At 37.8% G+C, this 21,305-nt stretch overlaps 1 protein-coding gene across 1 annotated transcript; it reads right to left on the bottom strand.

Annotated features, from left to right (window-relative positions):
• Positions 1 to 2,370: 2,370 nt before the first annotated feature.
• Positions 2,371 to 21,297, bottom strand: LOC109504768 (uncharacterized). Its single transcript, XM_073253433.1, has 5 exons — positions 21,292 to 21,297; positions 20,779 to 20,902; positions 4,246 to 4,383; positions 3,605 to 3,719; positions 2,371 to 2,524 (listed from the first exon to the last, which is right to left on the bottom strand). The coding sequence occupies exons 1-5, from the start codon at positions 21,295 to 21,297 to the stop codon at positions 2,509 to 2,511; spliced, it is 399 nt and encodes a 132-aa protein (XP_073109534.1). The 3' UTR covers positions 2,371 to 2,508.
• Between the last annotated feature and the right edge of the window lie 8 nt (positions 21,298 to 21,305).

The following is a 21,305-nucleotide window of genomic DNA, read 5'->3' as shown; positions in this document are numbered from 1 at the left end:
TTCATTTTCTTCTTTTTCAAAGATCTATAGGAAAGAAAGCACCTAAAGGAGATCAGAGTAGAAGGCCAATGCCAGTGATCATGGGGAGGAAGATGACGGTAAAGACTAGTGGGGGTGGTGGGGAAGAGAGCGAGGCAGGGAGGCTGGCGTCCGTAAGGGGTCGGGAAGCTTTGAGAGAGCTCGGAAGAGGTTTGAAGCCAAAAAAAAGAAAAAAAAAAAGAAGTTCAAAGCTCGATAAGTGGCACACTTAGGGAGCTCTGAACTCCCAATACTAGTATGTAACCCACGCTTCACGGCGAGATTTATCTTGAATTAAAGCAAAAATTTAAAATATTTTATCAATATATAAATTTTTCATATAATATAATATATAATATTTTTATTAGCTGATGAACTTATGTTTATGCTAATCGTCATCTACCATAACTTCATCTAAATTGAAAATATGAAAATAAAAAAAATTTATTAGAGTATTACTAAATTGAGTTTCATAACAAAATATGAATCAAAATGATTGAAGAAATAATCCATAATTTTAAATATTTAATATTTAATTTTTGCTATTTAAATGTTAAATATTAAAATCAATCAACAAATATAATCTATAATTTTAAACTTATTTTTCTTATAATCAATTCCTAAATCAATATATATATATGTGTGTGTGCGCGCGCGCATATATTGTGATTTCATACAACTGAAACTATCAACTTTATTTATACTAATTTTTGAATATTTTTTGAACCATATATAATAAATTTATATATAGGATCCTAAAATTAATCTTTAAAAACTAAAAAAAATTGATAAATTAATGTCATCCAATTAATACAATCAATTTTTTTTTAATTTTCTATTTTTTTCACCCATATAAAATAAATCTAGATATTTTATATGTTTGGACATAAATTCTTAAAATGAATCAAAAAAAAATCATATTAAAATACAACAAATAGCCTAAAAAATGCAATGAGCTAATCCTGCATCTGATGTTATAATGAGCTTACAGATGGCAGTTGGATAGATTTTTTTGGATATCCGACCAATCTCAAACTCTAATAGGATCCATTTAGCAATACCCAAATTAAAAGAGATAGCTTTAGACAGAGAATATAGCCAATAAATATTATATTTTGGCTTCATTCATCCCTCTACTTATAGCAAAAGATAGATATCTTTGAGCTAAATTCTAGGGTTAAATTATAATGAAAGTTTCTTAATCTATTTATTCTATCTTTTCAGCCAAATAATTATTTGTGAAGTCGGATTTTTGACCACTTCTTCTCAAAAGCAAAATAAGTTTTCTGAAAATCTGATATACAGTAAATGCTTTACTTTCTCTCTTCCTAGCCCACATAACCCACTTGGCCGATGAATAATCCTTCTAAAAAGTTTTAAAAGGTGGAATAGTTTTCTCCTCCATTTATTTCTCTAACTTATTCCACTTAATTTAGCTAACTTCACTTTCTTGTTTCGAAACCTAATACCAAATGAGGCCTTAGACAGTCATTGAGATGAATTATTACAGCTATTCATCCTTTTTTTAGACATTTACCAAAGAATCTTAGACTCTCAATCTAATGGTTTATAACTCAACCTGAAATGCCAAGACTTTGGTGCAACACCATAGCAAAAAATAGATTGTTTATTTGATTTGAATTAAATTGTAAATTGATATGAAAGGATTGTTAGATGGTTCATCTTTCATGATCAAAACTAATATGGGTTTCATGATCCATGTATTTATTTATAATTAGAAAATCCATGCATAAAAAGACTCAAAAACCCAAATTTTTTCCAACCAAACATATTTAAAATAAAGAAAAAACTAAAACCAAATTTTAGATAAGGTAATAATTTTATTAAAAGTTTAATCTCCAAGAAACCAACATATAATATTTAAGTCAAGGTCATGCAAAAATACCAGCAGAAAATTAACATATCAAATCAAAATTATGTTCGCAAAGCAACCTCACCCGGATGTTCATGGAAGATGTGATGCTAGAATAAATATAAAAAGAATCAGACATCCTATGTTCCTCTTACTCTCCTATGTTCACATAGCTTGTCCTAAAAACATCTTCTTTAGTAGTGTCTATTTTATTAACATCTTGCAAATAGTAAGAGATCAAAAAAACATTCATAGCAACACCATAATTAACATGTAGCACTCACATATTAACATATTTATCTTAATATCAAATTTTTTAAAACCAATTAGCAAAGAAATTTCATTCTTTATTTCCACATTGATAGATTCAAAAATTCATGCTCCACCAACACATTAAAAACATGATGTTCTTTCGATATATCTAATCATACTATTCTCCTCTCTCCTTATTGAGAAGAATATTTGCAACTCAGCTATCATATGCTTAAAACACACTAATCTATTCAAGAAGGAGAAAAAACTCATCTTTTTTAAGAAGAACTATCTAATTTGTTCTGAAATCTCCTTCCATTAATATGCTTCCAGGTGTGCTCCTCCATTTTATTGACCATCTCCTGTCATCTTGCAAACCAACTGAGAATATAGGGGAACCAAACAGTTAATGGCTTATCAATTGAGAGAGCAGAGAAAATGTAAAAGAAATTATTTTCAAGTTTTTTATCGTCCATGGAAGGAAACACTCGGGCATATACAATGCAACTAAACTTATGTACATGATATATTTATGATCCTGCACACTGAGAACTTCAGAATATAGCAACTATGGTTTATAATCATCTTGCCAAACATTAAAAATGGGCCTATAGGAGTATGCATGCCCATGGGTGGGATGAAGTGCTTAATGAATACTTAAATTGCAAGGTCAGAATGAGTATCGGTTACCTTGTAGCACCATCATCCAACTATAAAGCAATATCTAACTTTCTTATGCCCATTGGATTATGCCAGTTGACACTCCAGGGAAGTAGTGCTGGAGATTTGAGGAGGGAAAAGAAGCCATATTTAAGGGAGTAAGGTAAGGGATTTGAGATTGCAAGGTCCAGATAATGCTCAAGGTTCACATATGTGCAGCAAATGTACAGAAAAAAAATCAAGTCTGGAGAAGAACACAGGATTGGGCTTCAGGCTAACCTAATTTGGGGATGCCCAATAAAAATGGTGAACAGTTTCATGTACCTAAAGATAAGGACTTCATTGGTTTTATACAGAGAGATTAGGACTTTGTTGGTGAATGTGTTTCTCGATCACACTGGGGAACAAGTAACGCACTATGTTATATATGAAACTTTCCTTTATTCTCTTGTGGTTATGGATGCTAGATCTGGAACTTTTCTGACCTCGTCAAATACAATTCACTACTCAAGTATATCATACACCAATGTTCACACTTTACTGGTATCCTACACATTAATACATGGAATAAATAAATAATGTGTACTCACATGCATAGCTCATTCAAAGTTTCAGATCGAATTTTGCATTGTTCTATTTCAAATGACAAAAGATTCCAATGATTTGTTTGACCAAATTTGGTTCTGAAACACATTCAAATAGCAACTAAGAAAGATACCATTTCAAAAAACACAGAAATAAAAAGCGAAAGCACGTAAGAAAGAATTAATTAAAATAAAAGAAGAAAAGCTGACAATTTACCCTTCTTCAAGAACAGCGGCTGCCTTCCTGATTGAAGACTGACTCACCATAACTGACTTTCCCGATCCAGTACGAAATATTAGAAAAGCCCCGTCACTGCCACCATCCTCCGAAACTATTGCAGCTCATAAATGAAAATACACATATATGTAAAGAGACAATGTGAATGCAATCATTAATTTATGAACTGCATCTAAAATAATTTTAGCACATTTTTAATTAGAAAAAAAATAAAAAAAAAATGAAAGCAATCATGTCAGACGATACAAAGACATTCTTATTGAATTTATTAAAATGTGCCCAAAAAAAAATAGAGAAAAAAATTTAATGTTTTATGACTTTTAAAAGATACGTAAAAGCTTGTAGCTTATGTTCATTTTCATTCATAACTAATTCAAAATTTTTTGACAAAATATCATAATATGTTATTTTAAAATTTAAAAAAATAAAATTCTATTGATGCCATAGACAAACTTAAAGTTCCTCCAGATGCATTTATCATTTTAATTCCAACATTCATGTGCAATAATTAAAAAAAAACAGTGTCACTCGTGATAATTAAAAGACATTAGCAATATGCAAATAAAGGGTAAGCAATAGCCAAAAGCATAGTACAAAAAGAAGAGGAGCAACTGATTCACCTTTATTCATACCCTCTGTTTCAAGAACAGCTGATGCTTTCCTCATAGAAGACTGTCTTACTGTAACTGACTTCCCAGAACCAGTATGAAATGTTGGAAGGCACTCAGCACCCCAATCCTCTAAACTTGCTGCAAATCCTAAAAGAAAAATATATATCAACATAAGTCGATGAATGAAAGGCATGATTCATTTGTGAACTACTTCTAAAACTTTTTGCTATTAGATAATGAAAACAATAGAAAAAAGAAGCAATATTTATCTTTCTTCGTATTCACTTCTTCAAGAAAAGCCGCTGCCCTCCTCATAGAAGACTTTCACATTAACTGACTTTCACATAACTAGAACAAAATATTGGAAAGCCCTCGACACCACCATTATCCTTTGAATTTCTTTTTTTAAAAAAAGTTTTGTAACTACATATAAGTAAAGGCATGATTTATTTGTCAACTCCTACCAACCTTTTTCTTCATTTATTGAAATGAAAAAAAGAAGTAAAAGAAAGAATGTTGGCAAATATGCCCCTAATAATTCAAAAACGAAAATTTTACACCTCAGCCATTTATCTCCTCCAAGCCTCCCACCCGATTGGGACTCCCAAGAATAGAAAAAGCAGAGAAAAAAATTAAAAGGCAAGACTTGATCATTTTTTTTCTTTTTTATCTTTTCGAAGAGGATACTGTCGTGGGTTCTGAACTCTCCCTATATATACAGTAAAAAAAAATGTACAATGGCCTCCATTCACCTATACCATGCCTCCACTAAAAATGCTAGCCGCCGGTGATCTCCATCAGGTAGCCCCCAACATCATTATCATGAGAATAGAGCCCCATAAATTGAAATGTTGTAGGCAAAGAAGAATTCTTTAGATAAAAAATCCCCAAACCCTACAAAATATCATGCTCCTACCAAGATTAAGCTCTCAAAACCTCAAGAGACCAACTTACAGTGCCACAACTCGCACAAAATCCCATGTACTTAAGAAAAAAAAGGCCAATCGGAACCTGAGAAACCCCTCTAATCTCTCTTAAGTGCTCTCCTTTCCCACAAATCTCGAAAAAATATAATGAAATGAAACGAAAAGGAAGCCCCATTTTTTCTCCATTTTTTTCGTCCTTAGGAGTCCCAACCAAGTGGGAGGCTTGGAGCGGCCGAACAGAGAAGCTTAGACGGTGGCTAGTTTTTTTCCGTCTTTCTTTTTTGTTGATTTTTCTTATGTTTTCGCCCTTTTTCCTCCATTTTTTCCATCCTTAGGAGTCCCAACCGAGTTGGAGGCTTGGAGCACGGTGAGAGGTGGTGGCTCTCTTGTTTGCCCCCATCTATCCTCTATTTTTCTCATCCTCAAGCCTCCCAATCGGATGGGAAGCTGGGAACGGCCGCATAGGAAAGCCAAGATGATGGCTGAGGTTTTGTGTTGGGTATTTCTTTTATTTTTATTTTTATTTTTATTTTTTTATTTTTTTTATTTTTTATCTTTTTTCAAGACCGTGGAAAGACAAGTACCTAAAGGAGATTGGAAGGTAAGATCGGCAGTGGTGACGATGGAGAGGAAGGCGATAGTAAAGATTTATGGGAGGTGATAGTGAGAAGAGTAGGAGGACGTCAGTATCTCTCTTTTATAGAGATCTATGGAAAGGAAAGCACTCAAGAAAAATTGGAGTGGCACGCCCGATGCCAACGACGATGAAGAGGAGGGTGACGGCAGAGACCGATGGGAGGTGGCAGCAAAGAGAGCAGGCAGAAGACAAGCATCTACGAGGGGTAAAGAAGCTTCGAGAGGGCTTGGGAAGGGTCCGAAGAAAAAAAAAAAACTACATCGAAGGACAAAAACCATCGGAGTAGTTTAGAGCTCCACACATGGCGTGCTGGAAGAGCTCATGTATTGTATGGATATAAACTAGCAAATAACCTATACTATATAGCATGCTCTACTTAAATGATGATAAAAAAATTAATAAAATATAATAATAATAATTTAATATTTTTATTTGGAACATATATTTTTTTTAAAAAAAATTATATTGATCTTTTTTTTTCTCTTTAGAAACGTACAATCATTCAATACAAAATAATAGTACTTATATGCCAAATAGCTACATGCATCAAGTATAAGATACTAAGTATCATTCCTATCTAAAACTTTAAATTTAATTTTAAAATTTATTTTTTTTGAAATTCAAAAGCTATAAAAATGATAACATATTCTTGAAACATAATAGAGAGCTTATATGATAAAAAATGATAATAAGATTCACATCTTACTTGCTGACTTTGCTATAGTGTAATTTATTCCCATCTCAGCCCATAACATGGAACACTATAAATAATATTATAAAAAAAATTGAAAAAAATAAATTTCAATTTAGCCATGAATTCCAGATAAACTATAATAAATATGCCCACATAAGAAAGCTTCTATGATTTTGTTAAGTGAAATATTGGAGAACCAAACTTGCTATATTTGTTAAATTATAAATTTATTTTTTTAAAATTTTAAATATATTTTTCTTACCATATTAATATCAATTAAAATTCTAAAAATAATAACAAAAATATTAGCAGAGCCCATCAACTACTCTATAAGAAATCTCTAAATGCTAGCTCCATATCAGATCCTCCACTAAATCCAAATAGCCTTGGCAACCTTAGACATTGGTCCGCCTATAACTTAGGTGATCAGGCAAGTGCCTATGCAACAAAATATATATTAAATTTACAAAATAACTAATCCTTCGTATATTTTAATTATTTATCAAAAACATATATAATTTTTGATAAATTATGATGATAACTATAATAATAAAAATATCAACTATCTCTGAATACAATAAAAAAAATCTCACAGTCTTACTTGCTGAGTGCAGTCGGCAGCTTTGCTATAATGTAGCTTATGCCCATGGCGAAGTAAATAAGCCAAAGAATATATATATATATATATATATATATAGAGAGAGAGAGAGAGAGAGAGAGAGAGAGAGACCTAACACTTCATAAATTTTGCATCAGATTATTGACCCCAGCATTGGTCAGCAGGTTGCACAACTAGAAATCCTTCCAGACTGTCTCCAAATATGTGAAATGCTTGGTTTAAACTGGGGGATGGGGCAATAATATTGGCATAAAGTTTCAAGGTTTCATGTATCATAGAGTTTCTAGTTGCAATGCTGGATTGGGTAACTTGTTTCACCAGTAACTGAGTTGTCCTAGGCTTACTCTTGTTGGTTTTGTATGTAGCCTTCTGAAAGATGGCAGGATAAGGAAGACTTGTGAAAATGTTTATTAATTTAGACATATACCATGGTGGATTGTATTATAATACAAGGTAAGTTTAACCTTCTCCTAAGCTCTATATTTTACCCTTCTAGGATCTCTCAAGGTTCCATCATAATCATGTAGGCACATTCCCAATTTGAATATGAATATATTAACAAAGATGTTTTTCTCAACATTACACTCCTATAACGAATTAGTCATGCTCAATAATTTCAACAAACACAATTAGTTCAGTTGTATATCTTAATTCCCTAAACTCATTATTTAAAATTCAAGAATCATTCTCAAGCTATGATTATACATAAAACATACATTTTTATAATACTTCAAGAAACCGGCCATCATCAGTTCATCAAACACAATATAAGACCGGAATGCTTCTTTTTTCTTTGTTTCCAAGTCTGGTATTTCTTCTCGCTTTTACTTTCAATCTTTAAATTCCCTCTTTCTCAGTATATTTAAGTACATTTTTGCCCTGCAAATTTCTGCTTAGGGTGATGAACTTCAAGTGAAAGTGACACCAGTTGATCCATTAAGTGAAACTGATATTATTATACTTAGGAGTCTCAATCGAGTGCAAGGCTCAGAGTGGCTGAATAGAAAAGCCAGAACACTCATAGAATTCAAAAGAGCCTCAAACATAATGACTGTCCTACAACACTGTCTCTGCAACCTCAATCATCTTTAAAAATCTCCATGAGTAATAAACAAATGATTTTGATTTAAAAAATATTTTTGCAAACACCCAATCTTGAACCGTTTCACTTCCATGCAGGTCTCATCTTTTGTTACCCCTCACCTTTTGTTGAATACTACTATTTTTATTTAGTCTCCAATACAGTCTTATAGAAATGGCTTAGAATTTGCTAAGCAGTAGACTCAAAGTATTGTGGGAAATGACAAAGAAACCTAAAATAAAACTGCATACTTTGAACATATTTATTCAATCTTAAACAAAAAAAACAAAAATCTAGACAAAATAAAACACTATCTTAACACCCCATCCATCACTATAAATTGGAAATCCAGCTTAATTACAAACACATCTATTCCATAGTTCAGTGCTACCATATGTAGCGTTCTATTCAGAGAGATATGGGAAGCTACCGGTCCATACCTCATGTACATGGTCTCGACCTCTAAGCACTTGCCATTAATGAAGTAGATCTCTCCAAAGTCCCTAATGATGAGAAACTGACCGAGGAACTCCAGCTCCAAGAGGTCCTTATGTCCTCCATGATGTCCATAGAGACGATCACCAAGCACCCGATTAAGACCCCTAAGAACGGAAAAGCAGAGCAAAAATCAAGGAAAAACATAGGAAAAATCAACAAAATAAAATAAAATTGATCATTTTTTTTTCTTTATTTTTCTTTTCATTTCTTTCTCTTTTTCGAAGATCTGTGAAAGGAAAGCACCTGAGAGAGATCGGAGGGGAGGGTCGACGCTAGTGACGATGGAGAGAAAGGTGACAGTGGAGACCAGTGGGAGGTAATGACTAGGAGAGCGGAGAGGAGATGGGCATCTCTCTTTTTCGGAGATTTGTAGGAAGGAAAGCACCTGAGGGAGAAGGTCGATGCCGGTGACGATGGGGAGAAAAGCGACAACGGAGATCAATGGGCAATGGCGGTGAGGAAAACGGTGCGAAGAGTCCGGACTTCCACCCGATTGAGACCCCTGAGAATGGAAACAACAGAGGAAAAATCATAGGTATTGCGGTTTGTTTCTGGTTGACGCCAAAAAATCAAGAAGTACAGTACTAAAGCAACCTGCAAAAAAGTTCGGGCCGAAGGATTGTGCTCCGACGATGATCTTTCGATGCTCAAGTCAGAACACGCAAACAGAGAAGCAGAGTTTTAGTTCTCTGAGATGGATTACTTACCTCGATCCTCGGGATTTGAGTATTTATAGAGGAGATGGCTGTATAATCATTTTTGGTAGACAGGCTGGCTAAATCTGGTGTGGTTATTTGGTTGTGATTTTTAGGATCAGACGATTATGTCGGAAATGATTCTCAGAATCAGGTGGTTACATCGGAAATGATTCTCAAGATCAGGTGGTTACGTCCAAATAGTATTGACAGCTATGGCTAATTGGCGCTTGTCCTTTGAATCTAAGTCTGATCGATCTACTTTCGAAGAGAGGTCGGAGAGTGTAGCGTGGCGACTAGAAGTTGAAACTGATAGTTTTATGACCAAGGGCTCAAACCAAGAATACATCGACGAGAGATTAGATAGAATAGCCTTCGATCATGAGTCGGGATAGATACTTGCCGATCAGAAGTCAGACAAACCGCAATAATTAGGCCACTTGAAAGGTGCTAATATGGATCTGATGGGTCACAATGGACTTGAATCTTCATACATCACTGACCCATTCCAAATTACTCCTAACAGATACTCCCTCCTCTCTAGTCCGAATTTTGATCGGACTATGGGAGTATTTATCTTGGCATTTTTGAATAGTCGGAGATGTAAAAAGTTATTTTTAAATAAAAAATTTGCACGTGATTTTCCAAGCGAACTAATAATTTTCAAAATCTACGTAGACGCCACTCTTCTCTGTCAAGATGCTTTAAATATGGAGACCATCGGCCAGCTTTGAGCTAATGAAGGCTTGATGCGTGGTCCGTTTTAGAAACTCGTATCGATCTGATGTCCTCTGAAAGACATGCGTCTTTCTATTTAAATAAATGATTTCTTTCATTTTATTCCTCCTTCTGCTGATTTCGATAAAATCTTTTCTCTCTTTGTCATTTTTCTTGCTCCAAAGCTCTTACAGACAGATTTTCTTCTTTCTTCACCATACGAGGAGCCTTCAAAAGATAGTTACTTCTTTAGATCTCTTACTCAAAGGTAAGTGCCTCTTACCTTCTTGATTTTTCTTCTTCCTTTCACTTCCCCTTGAGTTTTTGTTTCTATGGTGGGTTTCGAAAACTCTGTGAGCAAGAGCCCCATGCAAAAGAAAGTGAAGAATTCAAAAAGTCCTAAGTCTAAAATCAATTCTTCAATCGGATTTGGAGAGATCCAAACCGAACTAACCTTGAATGACCTGGAGTTACTTTGAGCCCAATATCATATTTCAGATGAGTTTTGTCTTGAACTTCCTGATTCCAATGCTCGAGTCCACAGTCCACCTCCAGGCTAATTAGCGGTGCACGAGAAAAATCTTCGAGCAGATCTTAGATTTTCATCTTTTCCTTCATTTTTGAGCTTTTGAGGTTCTACAGGATTGCTTTTTGTTCTGTGTCTCTGAATTCCTTTAGATATATCATAAGGTTTCTTGCTCTCTGCTCTCGGGCGGGAGTCCGACCTTCGATTCCTCTCTTCTGACTCTCTTCACATTAAAGAAGCATCCATACGCTGACTGGCTATACATCTCCTCCTAGAGGGGTGCTACTTCCCTAGTTTCTGGTGCTCTCTCATCCATTCACGGCTGGAAGAGCCATTTCTTTTTTATCTCCTATGCTTCGAGAGAAGACAAGGGGCTTCTGGATTCGGGTCAGATCGAAGCTTCATCCTTGAAGTCCGTAGAGTTGAGTGCGAAGAAAAAAAATGATTTAGAGATCTCTTGGATCGCAACACTCGTCATCTGGATGAGCTTTTGTCCGACGAATCTCTTTTTTCGACAAGACTTTCCTCCAGTGACCCCAGGAGTGAGTGGGGTCATCCATGCATTTTTTCTCTTATATATATATATATATATATATATATATATATATATATATATATATATATATAGACATATATACATACATATAAATATAATTCTCCCATCCGATGTTTGTTGAACAATTGTAGAAATGAAACCCTCGACAAAGGATATCGCAAAATTGAAAGCCTCTCTTCCACAGAAGAGGAAGACTCAGGCTGCTAGGATCGAGAGGAGAAAAAAGTCAAAATCTACTTAACTCAGCCAAGAGCTTGCCACTGTTGACCAAGCAGTCTCTTTCGAGATCAGAGTAATTTTGATGACACTTTCACCTACTCCGACCCTGACTACCGACTCCGAAGAAGGGATCGTCGAGCGACCCCAGTCTTCTAAGACCCCTGCTCGGGCCGAGTCTTTTAAGGAGGCTGACAATGATGAGGCTCTTCCTGATGACATTTTGGAGGATCTATTTTTTCAAGACTGGAAGACTATCTGAAAAACTGTCAAGAACTCCGTAATTCCAGCAGAGTTGAAGTAGATGAATAGGATAAGCATTTTCAGTCAAAGAAAACTATCTTTGACCATGGGTCACTAGGTGTAACATCTATCCTGTCACCCCTCCTCCTTTAATCATCATATTGCTTCTAACTCAGTCAATTTAAAATATAGCTACTTCATATTCTCATCAATCTGTCGAACCACTTGGCTAGGGAGGCTCAGATGTAAGAGGATGAGAAGAGAGCCGAAATGGATGCCCAGATAGCTTGGATAAAAATTAAAGAACTAGAGGCTGAGGTCAGGAATCTCCAGGGGGCCCTTGGGTAGGTGGAGTCCAATCTCATCCTCACCCTGGAGAAGGAGAAAGAGATGGAGAGAAGGATTGTGGAGCGCATTCAAGATGCCAAGCGCTCCTCGATCAAAAAATTCAAGGCATCAGCTATCTTCACTGGGAAGATGGCTCGAGCAGTGGAGGTATTTAAGGTATCTGCAGAATACCGTAACAGCCATATAGCCTTCAGCGAAAAGATTTTTCGCCATACTTATAAAGAAGGTTGGATCGACTGTCAGAAGTCAATAAAGGAGGAGCATCTGGAGCTTGATCTCACCTTCTTGGACTACGAAGATGAAGATGAAGAGGATGAAGAAGTTCACACTATCTTCGAGCTCTTTATTTTCAAGGAGAAGAATGTTGCTAAGCTGCTCTCTTCTTCAACTACTAATGCAGGTCCCTCCGAGCCTCCTCCGGATATAACTCCCCAAGAAAAGGTCGGAGATTGAATGCTTGTACTTTTTGTTCCTTCTTTTTTTTGCCTCTGTAAGAAACTTTGAGTTAATGAAATAAAATTATGAGTTTTTTGAATTTATCGCCTTCAATTGTTTGCATAGTTGATGAATGAAACTTGCGACATCGGCCTGATAGTTGCTGCCGCTCTTTTACTGATGACTCTTTTTTCACCGATGATGGCAGTTAATATTAAAGCTCATATCAAGAGCCTAGAGGAGAAACTTAAATCCTTCGAAGGAAAGGCTGTCATTTAGGAAGAGAGACTTCAAAAGGCTCAGAAGGAACTTGACAAAGTCGAAAAAGACATTAATAAACTGCAACAAGAAGTTTGATAAGGGGTTGTGGCATACAGTGCCGAGAAGGCACAACTGACGAAAGAGATGTGGAGGACATCTAATGCAACAGGAATGAAGTCCTGGGGGTGGGGATGAAATTGACAGTATATTGCCGTCAACTTGACTCTACCTATGAAGAAATCCACACCTTGGAGTCCCTGATTAAGTGTAGGAAATTTGGATGGGCAAGGTTTGTACGAACATTACAACTTCAAGACGAACTCCACAATGCTAGAGAGAAATTTTCAAAATTGCAAAGGGCATTAAGTGGCAAGAAGACCGTCACCGCTCTCAAGGACGTACAGCAGTGAGACATCCAAGTGACTGTTCCTATTACTGATGTTGGCTCAAAAGAGCTTCTTTCGATCTTCCATGATGAAAGATCTTGATCGGGAAAGTGAGAACCAGAAGGCCAATCTCCGACAGGAGAAAAAAGAGCTTCTTCTTCTTGATCTCATGAGCAGCTGATGGACAGTTCTTAATCGATGATGCATACAATATTTGCTGTCGGTCGCTATTCTGGCTACAGCTTCTGTCGTAATGTACTTTAAATTTTGTACCCACAACTTGATCTGTCCGAGTTACCCAACCCCAAGATGAACATGGAAGATGCTTTGATGCAGCTACGTGAAAAGCAAGTGAATACTTATATATTTCTTGAATTCATGATTCTCCACAAAGTGCGATGCATTGAAGAAGTGCAGCCAACTGATGCTGCCCCACCAGCCGAATAGCTAACTTTTTTTTTCTTCATTTTGTTTTTTTTTTACCTTGTAATGTCAGTCAGAGCTGACTAGACTCTTATAAGTGCTTCTTGTTGGAATAAAGTCGCAACTTTTCCAACCATACATTAACATATATATATACATATATATTTATGTTATCATTTTCTAAATCATACTGACTCTACATGATCATCGTAATATGTAAAAACTTTATAATAAAATTTTAATCTTCGCAATGCTGTCCCCCTACTCTCGAGTTCAAAAATCAGACTGAGGAAGTAGCTATATGACACAAATTTTTAGGTTACACGCTACTAGTACTTTTCTTTTATCTTCGGCATTAAAATAGGGATAGTTATGATCGATCTCAAGCTTTTAGAAATTTTAAGCTGATTAAAGACTTTTAACATCTCGAGGTTGATCAGAGGTCGAGTTTCAATATAAGCCGATTAAATGCTTTTAATATCTCAAGGCTGATCAGAGATCGAGTTTCAATATAAGTTGATTAAAAGCTTTTAACATCTTGAGGCCGATCAGGAGTCGAGTTTCAATATAAGCCGATCAAAAATTTTTAACATCTCGAGACCGATCAGAGGTTGAGTTTCAATATAAGCTGATCAAAGACTTTTAACATCTCGAGGTCGATCAGAGGTCGAGTTTTAATATAAATCAATCAAAAGCTTTTAACATCTCGAAGTTGATTAGAGGTCGAGTTTCAATATAAGTCAATCAAAGACTTTTAATAACTCGAGATCGATCAGAGATCGAGTTTCAATATAAGCCGATCAAAGACTTTTAATATCTCGAGGCTGATCAGAGGCCGAGTTCAATATAACTCGCACTTATATGTGGAAGAACTGATATTGACAAATTAGAGTGTTCATTCATGTATATGCTTCAGTAAAATTATAATATCATTGATAATATATTTGGAGGTTAGCCAAGTTCCATGATCTTTGGAGTAGAGTTCCATCAAGCTGTTTCAGTTTATGAGTTTCAGAACATACTATCTCATCCATCTGATAAGGGTCTCCCCAATTAGGTGATAGCTTTCTTCGCTTCATAAATTTTGAGACTTCGGTGTGCTGTAGCACCAAATCACCAACTCGAAATTCTTTAGATTTGACTAAAAAATTATAGTACTTGATCACCCTTAGTCGATAGGATGCCATTCGCACAGCAGCTCATTCTCTGCTCTCCTCAACCAAGTCAAGATTGGTTCGCAATCATTCAGAGTTGGTATCTTTGTTATATTCCTCGACTCTGAAGGAAGAAAGCCCGATCTCAACTAGTATAACTGTCTCGATTTCGAATGCGAGGTTGAATGGAGTTTTTTCGATCAAAATTCTCTGAGTTGTTCAATATGCCCATAACACATGATACAGCTCGTCCACCCAAGACCCCTCAGTCCGATTAAGTCTAACATTCAAGCCTTGCAAGAGACTCATGTTTGTTGCTTCGGCTTCCCCATTTGTCTGTGGACGTCTAAGTGAGGTGAAGCATTGTTTAATTCCAAGATCTTCACAGAATTCTCGAAGCCATGAGCCGTTGAATTGTCTGCCATTGTCAGTTACTAGTGCCCTCGGAAGATCATAGTGGCAAATAATGAATTTTCAGATAAAGTCTTTAACTTTAGCCTCTGTTATTCGGGTCAGAGGCTCGGCCTCCACCCACTTTGTGAAATAATCAATGGCCATCAGAAAGAATTTATGCTGACTTGAGGTTTGAGGAAAGGGACACAGGATGTCCATTTTTCACTGAGCGAAAGGCCACGGAGCAGCAATAGAAGTAAGGGGCACCACTGGTTGATGCTGAATATTAGAAATCCTCTGACAGCGATCACACCTTCTGACAAATCAGAGGCACCTTTTGCATCGAGGGCCAATAATAGCCTTGTCAGAGAATTTTATAAGAAAGAGTCTTCATGCCCAAATAATTTTCATAAATCCCTTCATGGACCTCTCTTAGTGCATAGTTTGCTTCAGACAGTCGCAGACACCTCAGAAGCAGGAGGGAGAAGGATCGTTTACACAACTTGTCATCATGAAGCACATAACGGGCAGCCTGCTTGTGGATTTTTTGAACTTTCTGGCTATCAAGTGGTAATTCATCCGATCGGATGTACTTCAACAAGGGGTCAATCCAGCAAGACTCTTCTTCAATCTGCTAAATAGCAAGAGGTTCTTCTAGGTTTGAGTTCTTTAATACCTTAATGTAAGTTTCTTTTTGGACTTTGGGTGATAGAGAGGCTGCTAGCTTTGACAGCGCATCTGCCCATATGTTTTGTGTCCGAGATACCTGTCGGATATCAAAGCTCAAAAAAGATATAGTTAGTTCTTTTATCTTTTCGAGGTACCTCTTTATGTTCTCCTCTCGAGCTTTATATTCGCTCTTGACTTATCCCATCATCAGTTGAGAGTCACTGAAGACCTTCAAGTGCTTGGCTCTCATATCCTTTACAAGTCTAAGCCCAGCAATTAAAGTCTCATATTCTACCTCATTGTTAATGGCTAAAAATTCAAACCGCAGAGCATGCTCCATCACATCACCTTCCGATCTGATTAAAATGACCCCAGCTCTTGATCCCGATGAATTGGAAGACCCATCCATGTGAAAAATTCATTGGTCTTCAAGATCATGATCCATATTTATTTGTTCCTCTAGCGCCATTGAGCTACTCTCTGCAGCCTCCAAGCCCTCCTCATCGAGGATGGTGCACTCAAGGATGAAGTCCATCAAGACTTAAGCTTTGATTGAAGGCCTTGGATGGAACTTAATGTCGAACTCAGAGAGTTGTAAGGCTGATTCTGCAACACATCCCGACGTATCTAGACGGTGGAGGACTATCTTGACTGGTTGATCTGTGAGCAGTACTATTGTATGAGCTTGAAAGTAGGACCAAAGTTTTTTTACAATGACGATCAGAGCAAATATCAATTTTTCTAACTTTGTGTACCTAGTCTCAGCATCCTGAAGGATCTTACTTGAGTAATACACTGAATTTTAAATTCATCCTTCTTCTCGGATAAGAACCGAACTAATTGCTGACAGAGATATGGCAAGATAGAGTAACAATTCCTCTCTAAGTTGGAGCTTTGTAAGCAAGGGTGATGAGCTGAGGTATTGCTTCAACTCTTCAAATACTTTCTGACACTCAATCATCCATTACAAGTCCTTCGGCTGTTTAAGGGTTTAAAAAAAAGGCAAATATCTCTCAATCGATCTGGAGACGAAACGATTGAGTGAGGCAATCCTTTTGGTGAGGTGCTGAAATTTTTTTATATTTTTTGGTGGGGACATCTTCAGAATCACCTTAATCTTCTTTGAATTTGTCTCGATTCCTCATCGAGAGACCAAAAATCTGAGAAACTTTTCCAAGCTAACTTCGAAGGCACATTTTATGGGATTTAACCGTATCTGAAATCAACATAGGGTTTTGAAGGTTTCTTGGATGTTAGCTATGTGATCTAAGATGGCTCGACTTTTTACCAACACGTCATCTATATAGACCTCCATGTTGCGATCAATTTTGATCTTTGAATATCTTATTCACCACTCACTGATATGTTGCCCCGACATTCTTCAGTCCAAAGGGCATCACCTTATAACAATAGAGCCCAGAGTCAGTAATAAAGATCGTTTTCTCCTCATCCTCAGATGCCATCCGGATTTGGTTATAATCGGAGAAGGTATCCATGAAAGTGAGAAATTCGTGCCCAAAAATGGCATCCACCAATTAATCTATTCGGGGGAGAGGATAGATGTCTTTGAGGTAGGTTTTATTCAGGTCAGTGAAGTTGATGTACATATACCATTTTTCATTTCTCTTCTTGACTAGCACCATGTTAGCGAGCCAATCAGGATACATCACTTCTCAGATGAAGCCGACCTTGACCAGTTTGTCCACTTTCTCAGCAATTGCCTTCTGGCACTCCGGGGCAAAGCTTCTCTTCTTTTGCTTTACAGGGCGGAAGGTCGGATCCACTCCCAAGTGATGAGTTATCACCTCTGGGTCAATGCCAGGCATGTCCGCTACCATCTAAGCAAACACGTCTGTATTTTTTTGCAAAAGAGTAGTTAGCCGAGCTTTGGTTATCTGATCTATGGATGATCCAATTTTTACAGTTTGATAGAAATTTTTCTTCCTCAGGAGGACCTCCACTAGATCCTCGGATGGTCGAGCATGCTCTCCGACCAGATCATCGTGAGTGTCCAAACCTATTAGGAGTTCAGGTTGGGATGCCGTCGACTGTTCTTCCGTCCGCAGTTTAGCAACAAAATATTGTTGGACCATGGCTTGATTGCCTCAGACTTGCCCCACTCCAGCTTCCATCAGAAATTTCTTCATCAAGTGGTAGTTTGACACCATTGCCTTCAGTTTTCCTAATCTTGGTCGGCCAAGTATTATATTGTAGGCTGATGGTAGGTTAAGCACAAGAAAATCAACATGAACAGTTATCTGCCTGGGTTTGGTTCCCAAGATAAGGGGCAGTCTGATTATCCTCTCCAGAATTATCAAACTCTCAGAGAAATCTTGAATTGGAGTACTGAACTTATTCAACTATTCGGGAGCAAACTCCATTGCAGTGAATGCGGCAAAGTACAAAATGTCAACAGAACTTTCATTGTCGATAAAAATGCAGTGTACATTGGAGTCAGCTATATTAGCAATAATAACCACCATATCATTGTGCGGGGTTTGTACACCTTCAGCGTCTTGTTCTGTGAAGATCATTGGCTCTTCAAGCTGAGGCTTCTTCACTGCATGCAGCTCCATCGATCCAAACGAACCCCCAGTTATCATATGAATTTCACCCTGTGGGGGTCGATCTTCTACTACCGCCTACCCCTCCTCTCACGGTTGTGCTGGTACCGACTAAGGTTGAGGCTGAGGGGGCTAGCACTGTCGCTGCTGATGTGTGGGATGTCTCCACTACTGCTGTCTAGCTCTTGAAGGATATCGGTATGGAGGACCTTACCGTTGAATGAATCAATCCAGTCTCTCCTCCCAAATCAAATGCTTAATTTTCTCCTTGAGCTAGTAACAATCTTCAGTATCATGACTGCGGTCATGATGATAGAGGCAGTACTTGTCTGGATCGCAGCACTTCAGATTTGTCTGCATCTTAAGAGGCAGAGGTAGTTCAGTTTGCACTTCCATCAAGATCTCCCTCCTTGAAGTATTTAAAGGAGTGAGATCGTCCATTCGTCTTGAAGGTGAACGATTCCTCCTCGATGAAATATGCTTTCTTCTCGATGGAGATCTTGAATGGCGGCGATTTTCATCATTCTGCCTGGGCGAGCGAGCCCCACCCTGCTCTTGATTCCCTACGGTCGGGGTTATTCGGATGATGTCTTCTACCAAAAAGTCTTCCAATCGGATGTATTTCTCTGCTCGAGCCAGTATTTCCAGAAAATCTCAGGGAAAGATCTTCAATAGCAACTTTTTGAAGTTGTCCATCAATAGTTCATCCTTCAGGATGGACATTGCAACTGAATGATCTAGGTCACGAACTTCCAATATAGCCCTGTTGAACCAAGCTACGTAAGATCGGATGGGCTCACCTTCCTTCTGTTTGATGGTCTGGAGGTGGTCCGAGTGCTTTTGTTATCATCGACTGGTGATGAAGTGGGCAGCAAAGATTTGGCTCAGCTGTCAAAAAGAGTAAATAAAAATTGACTTCAAACTGGAGTATTAATGTCGGATCGCTTCGTTCAAAGTGGAGGGGAAGGCTCGGCATAGGATAGCGTCGGAGGCTTCCTGAATGAGCATAACTGCTTGAAAGCTGTTGATATGATCGACGGGGTCAGTGATCCCATCGTAGCTCTCCAACTGAGGAATCTTGAAGTTTGATGGGATAGGTTCTTGGAGGATGCTTGCCATGAAAGGCGATTCTGAATCGAACCCATCGGATGAGGCTGACAGATTGTTGCAAATCTACTAGATCCTCTGATCTATTTCTTGAAGTCTTCACTCGACTTCTACATCTCTATTAATATGCACCTCAAAGTGCGGAGGAGATCGTCGGTCGGAGGTTGAATCATACCCCGACCAAGGACTTGGAGACCGCCGTCTCCCTGACTCTTGGATATGATCCGCCGCCAGTCGCTGGGTTTGATTTGCCGATTGTAATGTCGGCGGAGGCTGGATCACCGCTTGAACAATAGCTGTTAATTAATTGCTGCACCTGCTGGAAAAGCAGGTTGAACTACTCTATGGTCACCGTCGTGGGTTGCTACACCGGTGCAGGAACCTCCACCATCGCTGGAGGTGCAGGAGCAGAATAATTTATTTTATTCTACACCTGTCGAGAAGTGGAGATATTGGTTCGTCGGGAGGAAGTCCTGCGTGCAGCCATCTTTGAGAATTTTCGACTTGTCTGCTTCTTTCTACAAGACCTGAGATTCAGCCATTCCTCTATTTATTGCAGCTTGGTTCTAGTTGATGTTGAAAAATTGAGAAGTACAGTGCTGGAGCAACCTGCAAAAAAGTTCGGACCGGAGGATTGTGCTCCGGCGAGGACCTTCCAATGCTCAAGTCAAAACACACAAATAGAGAAGCAGAGTTTTAATTCTCTAAGATGGGTTACTTACCTGGATCCTCAGGATTTGAGTATTTATAGAGGAGACAGCTGTGTAATCATTTTTGGTAGACAGACTGGCCAAATCTGATGCAGTTATTTGGTTGTGATTCTTAAGATTGAGCAGTTACACCAGAAATAATTTTCAGGATCAAGCGATTATATCAGAAATGATTCTCAGGATTAGACGGTTACGTCCAAATAGTATTGACAGCTATAGCCAGTTAGCGCTTGTCCTTTGAATCTAAGCCTGATCGATCTACTTTCGAGGAGAAGTCAGAGAGTGTGGCGTGCCAACTAGGAGTTAGAACTAATAGTTTTCCAACCAAAGACTCAAACCAAGAACACGTCGACGAGAGATCAGATAGAATAGCCTCTGACCATGAGTCGGGATAAATACTTGCCGACCAGATGTCGGACAAACCGCAATAGTTAGGCTGCTTGAAAAGTATTCATATAGACCTGATGGGTTATAATGAACTTGAATCTTCATACATCATCAGTCTATTCCAAATTACTTCTAATAATAGAAAAATATTGAAAAGAATCAACAAAAACAAAGAAAATGTGAAAAAATTAAAAGGGAAGACTTTTTCCTGCATAGATTGTTTTTTTTTTTTTGCCTTTTCCCTGCCTTTTTTTTCATTTCTTTACCTTTTTCGGAGATCTGTGGGAAGGAAAGTACCTGAGGGAGATAGGAAGGGAGGGCCGACGTCGGTGACGATGGAGAGGAAGGTGGTGGTGGAGACAGGTAGGATGTGGTCGTGAGACAAGGGAGGAGTAGATGCCAACCCAGAGGGCTCGAGAAACTTCAAAAAAAAAAATTGGGAGGGAGAAAGGTGATGGCACCTAACGGAGATCGGAAGCGAAGGCCGACACTAGTAATGGTGGGGAGGAAAGTGACGGTAGAGACCGACGGAAGGTTGCAGTGAGAAGAGTAGAGAGGAGATAGGCGTCCAGAGCGTTCGGGAAGCTTTGAAGAAAAAAAAATAAGGGGGGGAGGGGTGGAAGAGTTTGAGAATGTTTAAAAAATAATAATAATAATTGAGAAAGTCAGAGCTTGATATGTGGTGTGCAGAGGTTATTGGCTCTCTTCTAATGTATTGTATAGATAGATAGATAGATTGTATGGATGTATAGGAGATATAGATATAGATTTTTTTTGTTTAATTAATTTTTGTCCGCCGTATTTTTCCACCACCATAGATAGAA

The sequence above is a fragment of the Elaeis guineensis genome, chromosome 3 (genome assembly GCF_000442705.2).
Source record: "Elaeis guineensis isolate ETL-2024a chromosome 3, EG11, whole genome shotgun sequence".
NCBI classification, from domain to species: Eukaryota; Viridiplantae; Streptophyta; class Magnoliopsida; order Arecales; family Arecaceae; genus Elaeis; species Elaeis guineensis.
The sequence above is the reverse complement of the archived record's forward strand: the minus strand, read 5'-3'. Positions and strand labels throughout refer to the sequence as shown.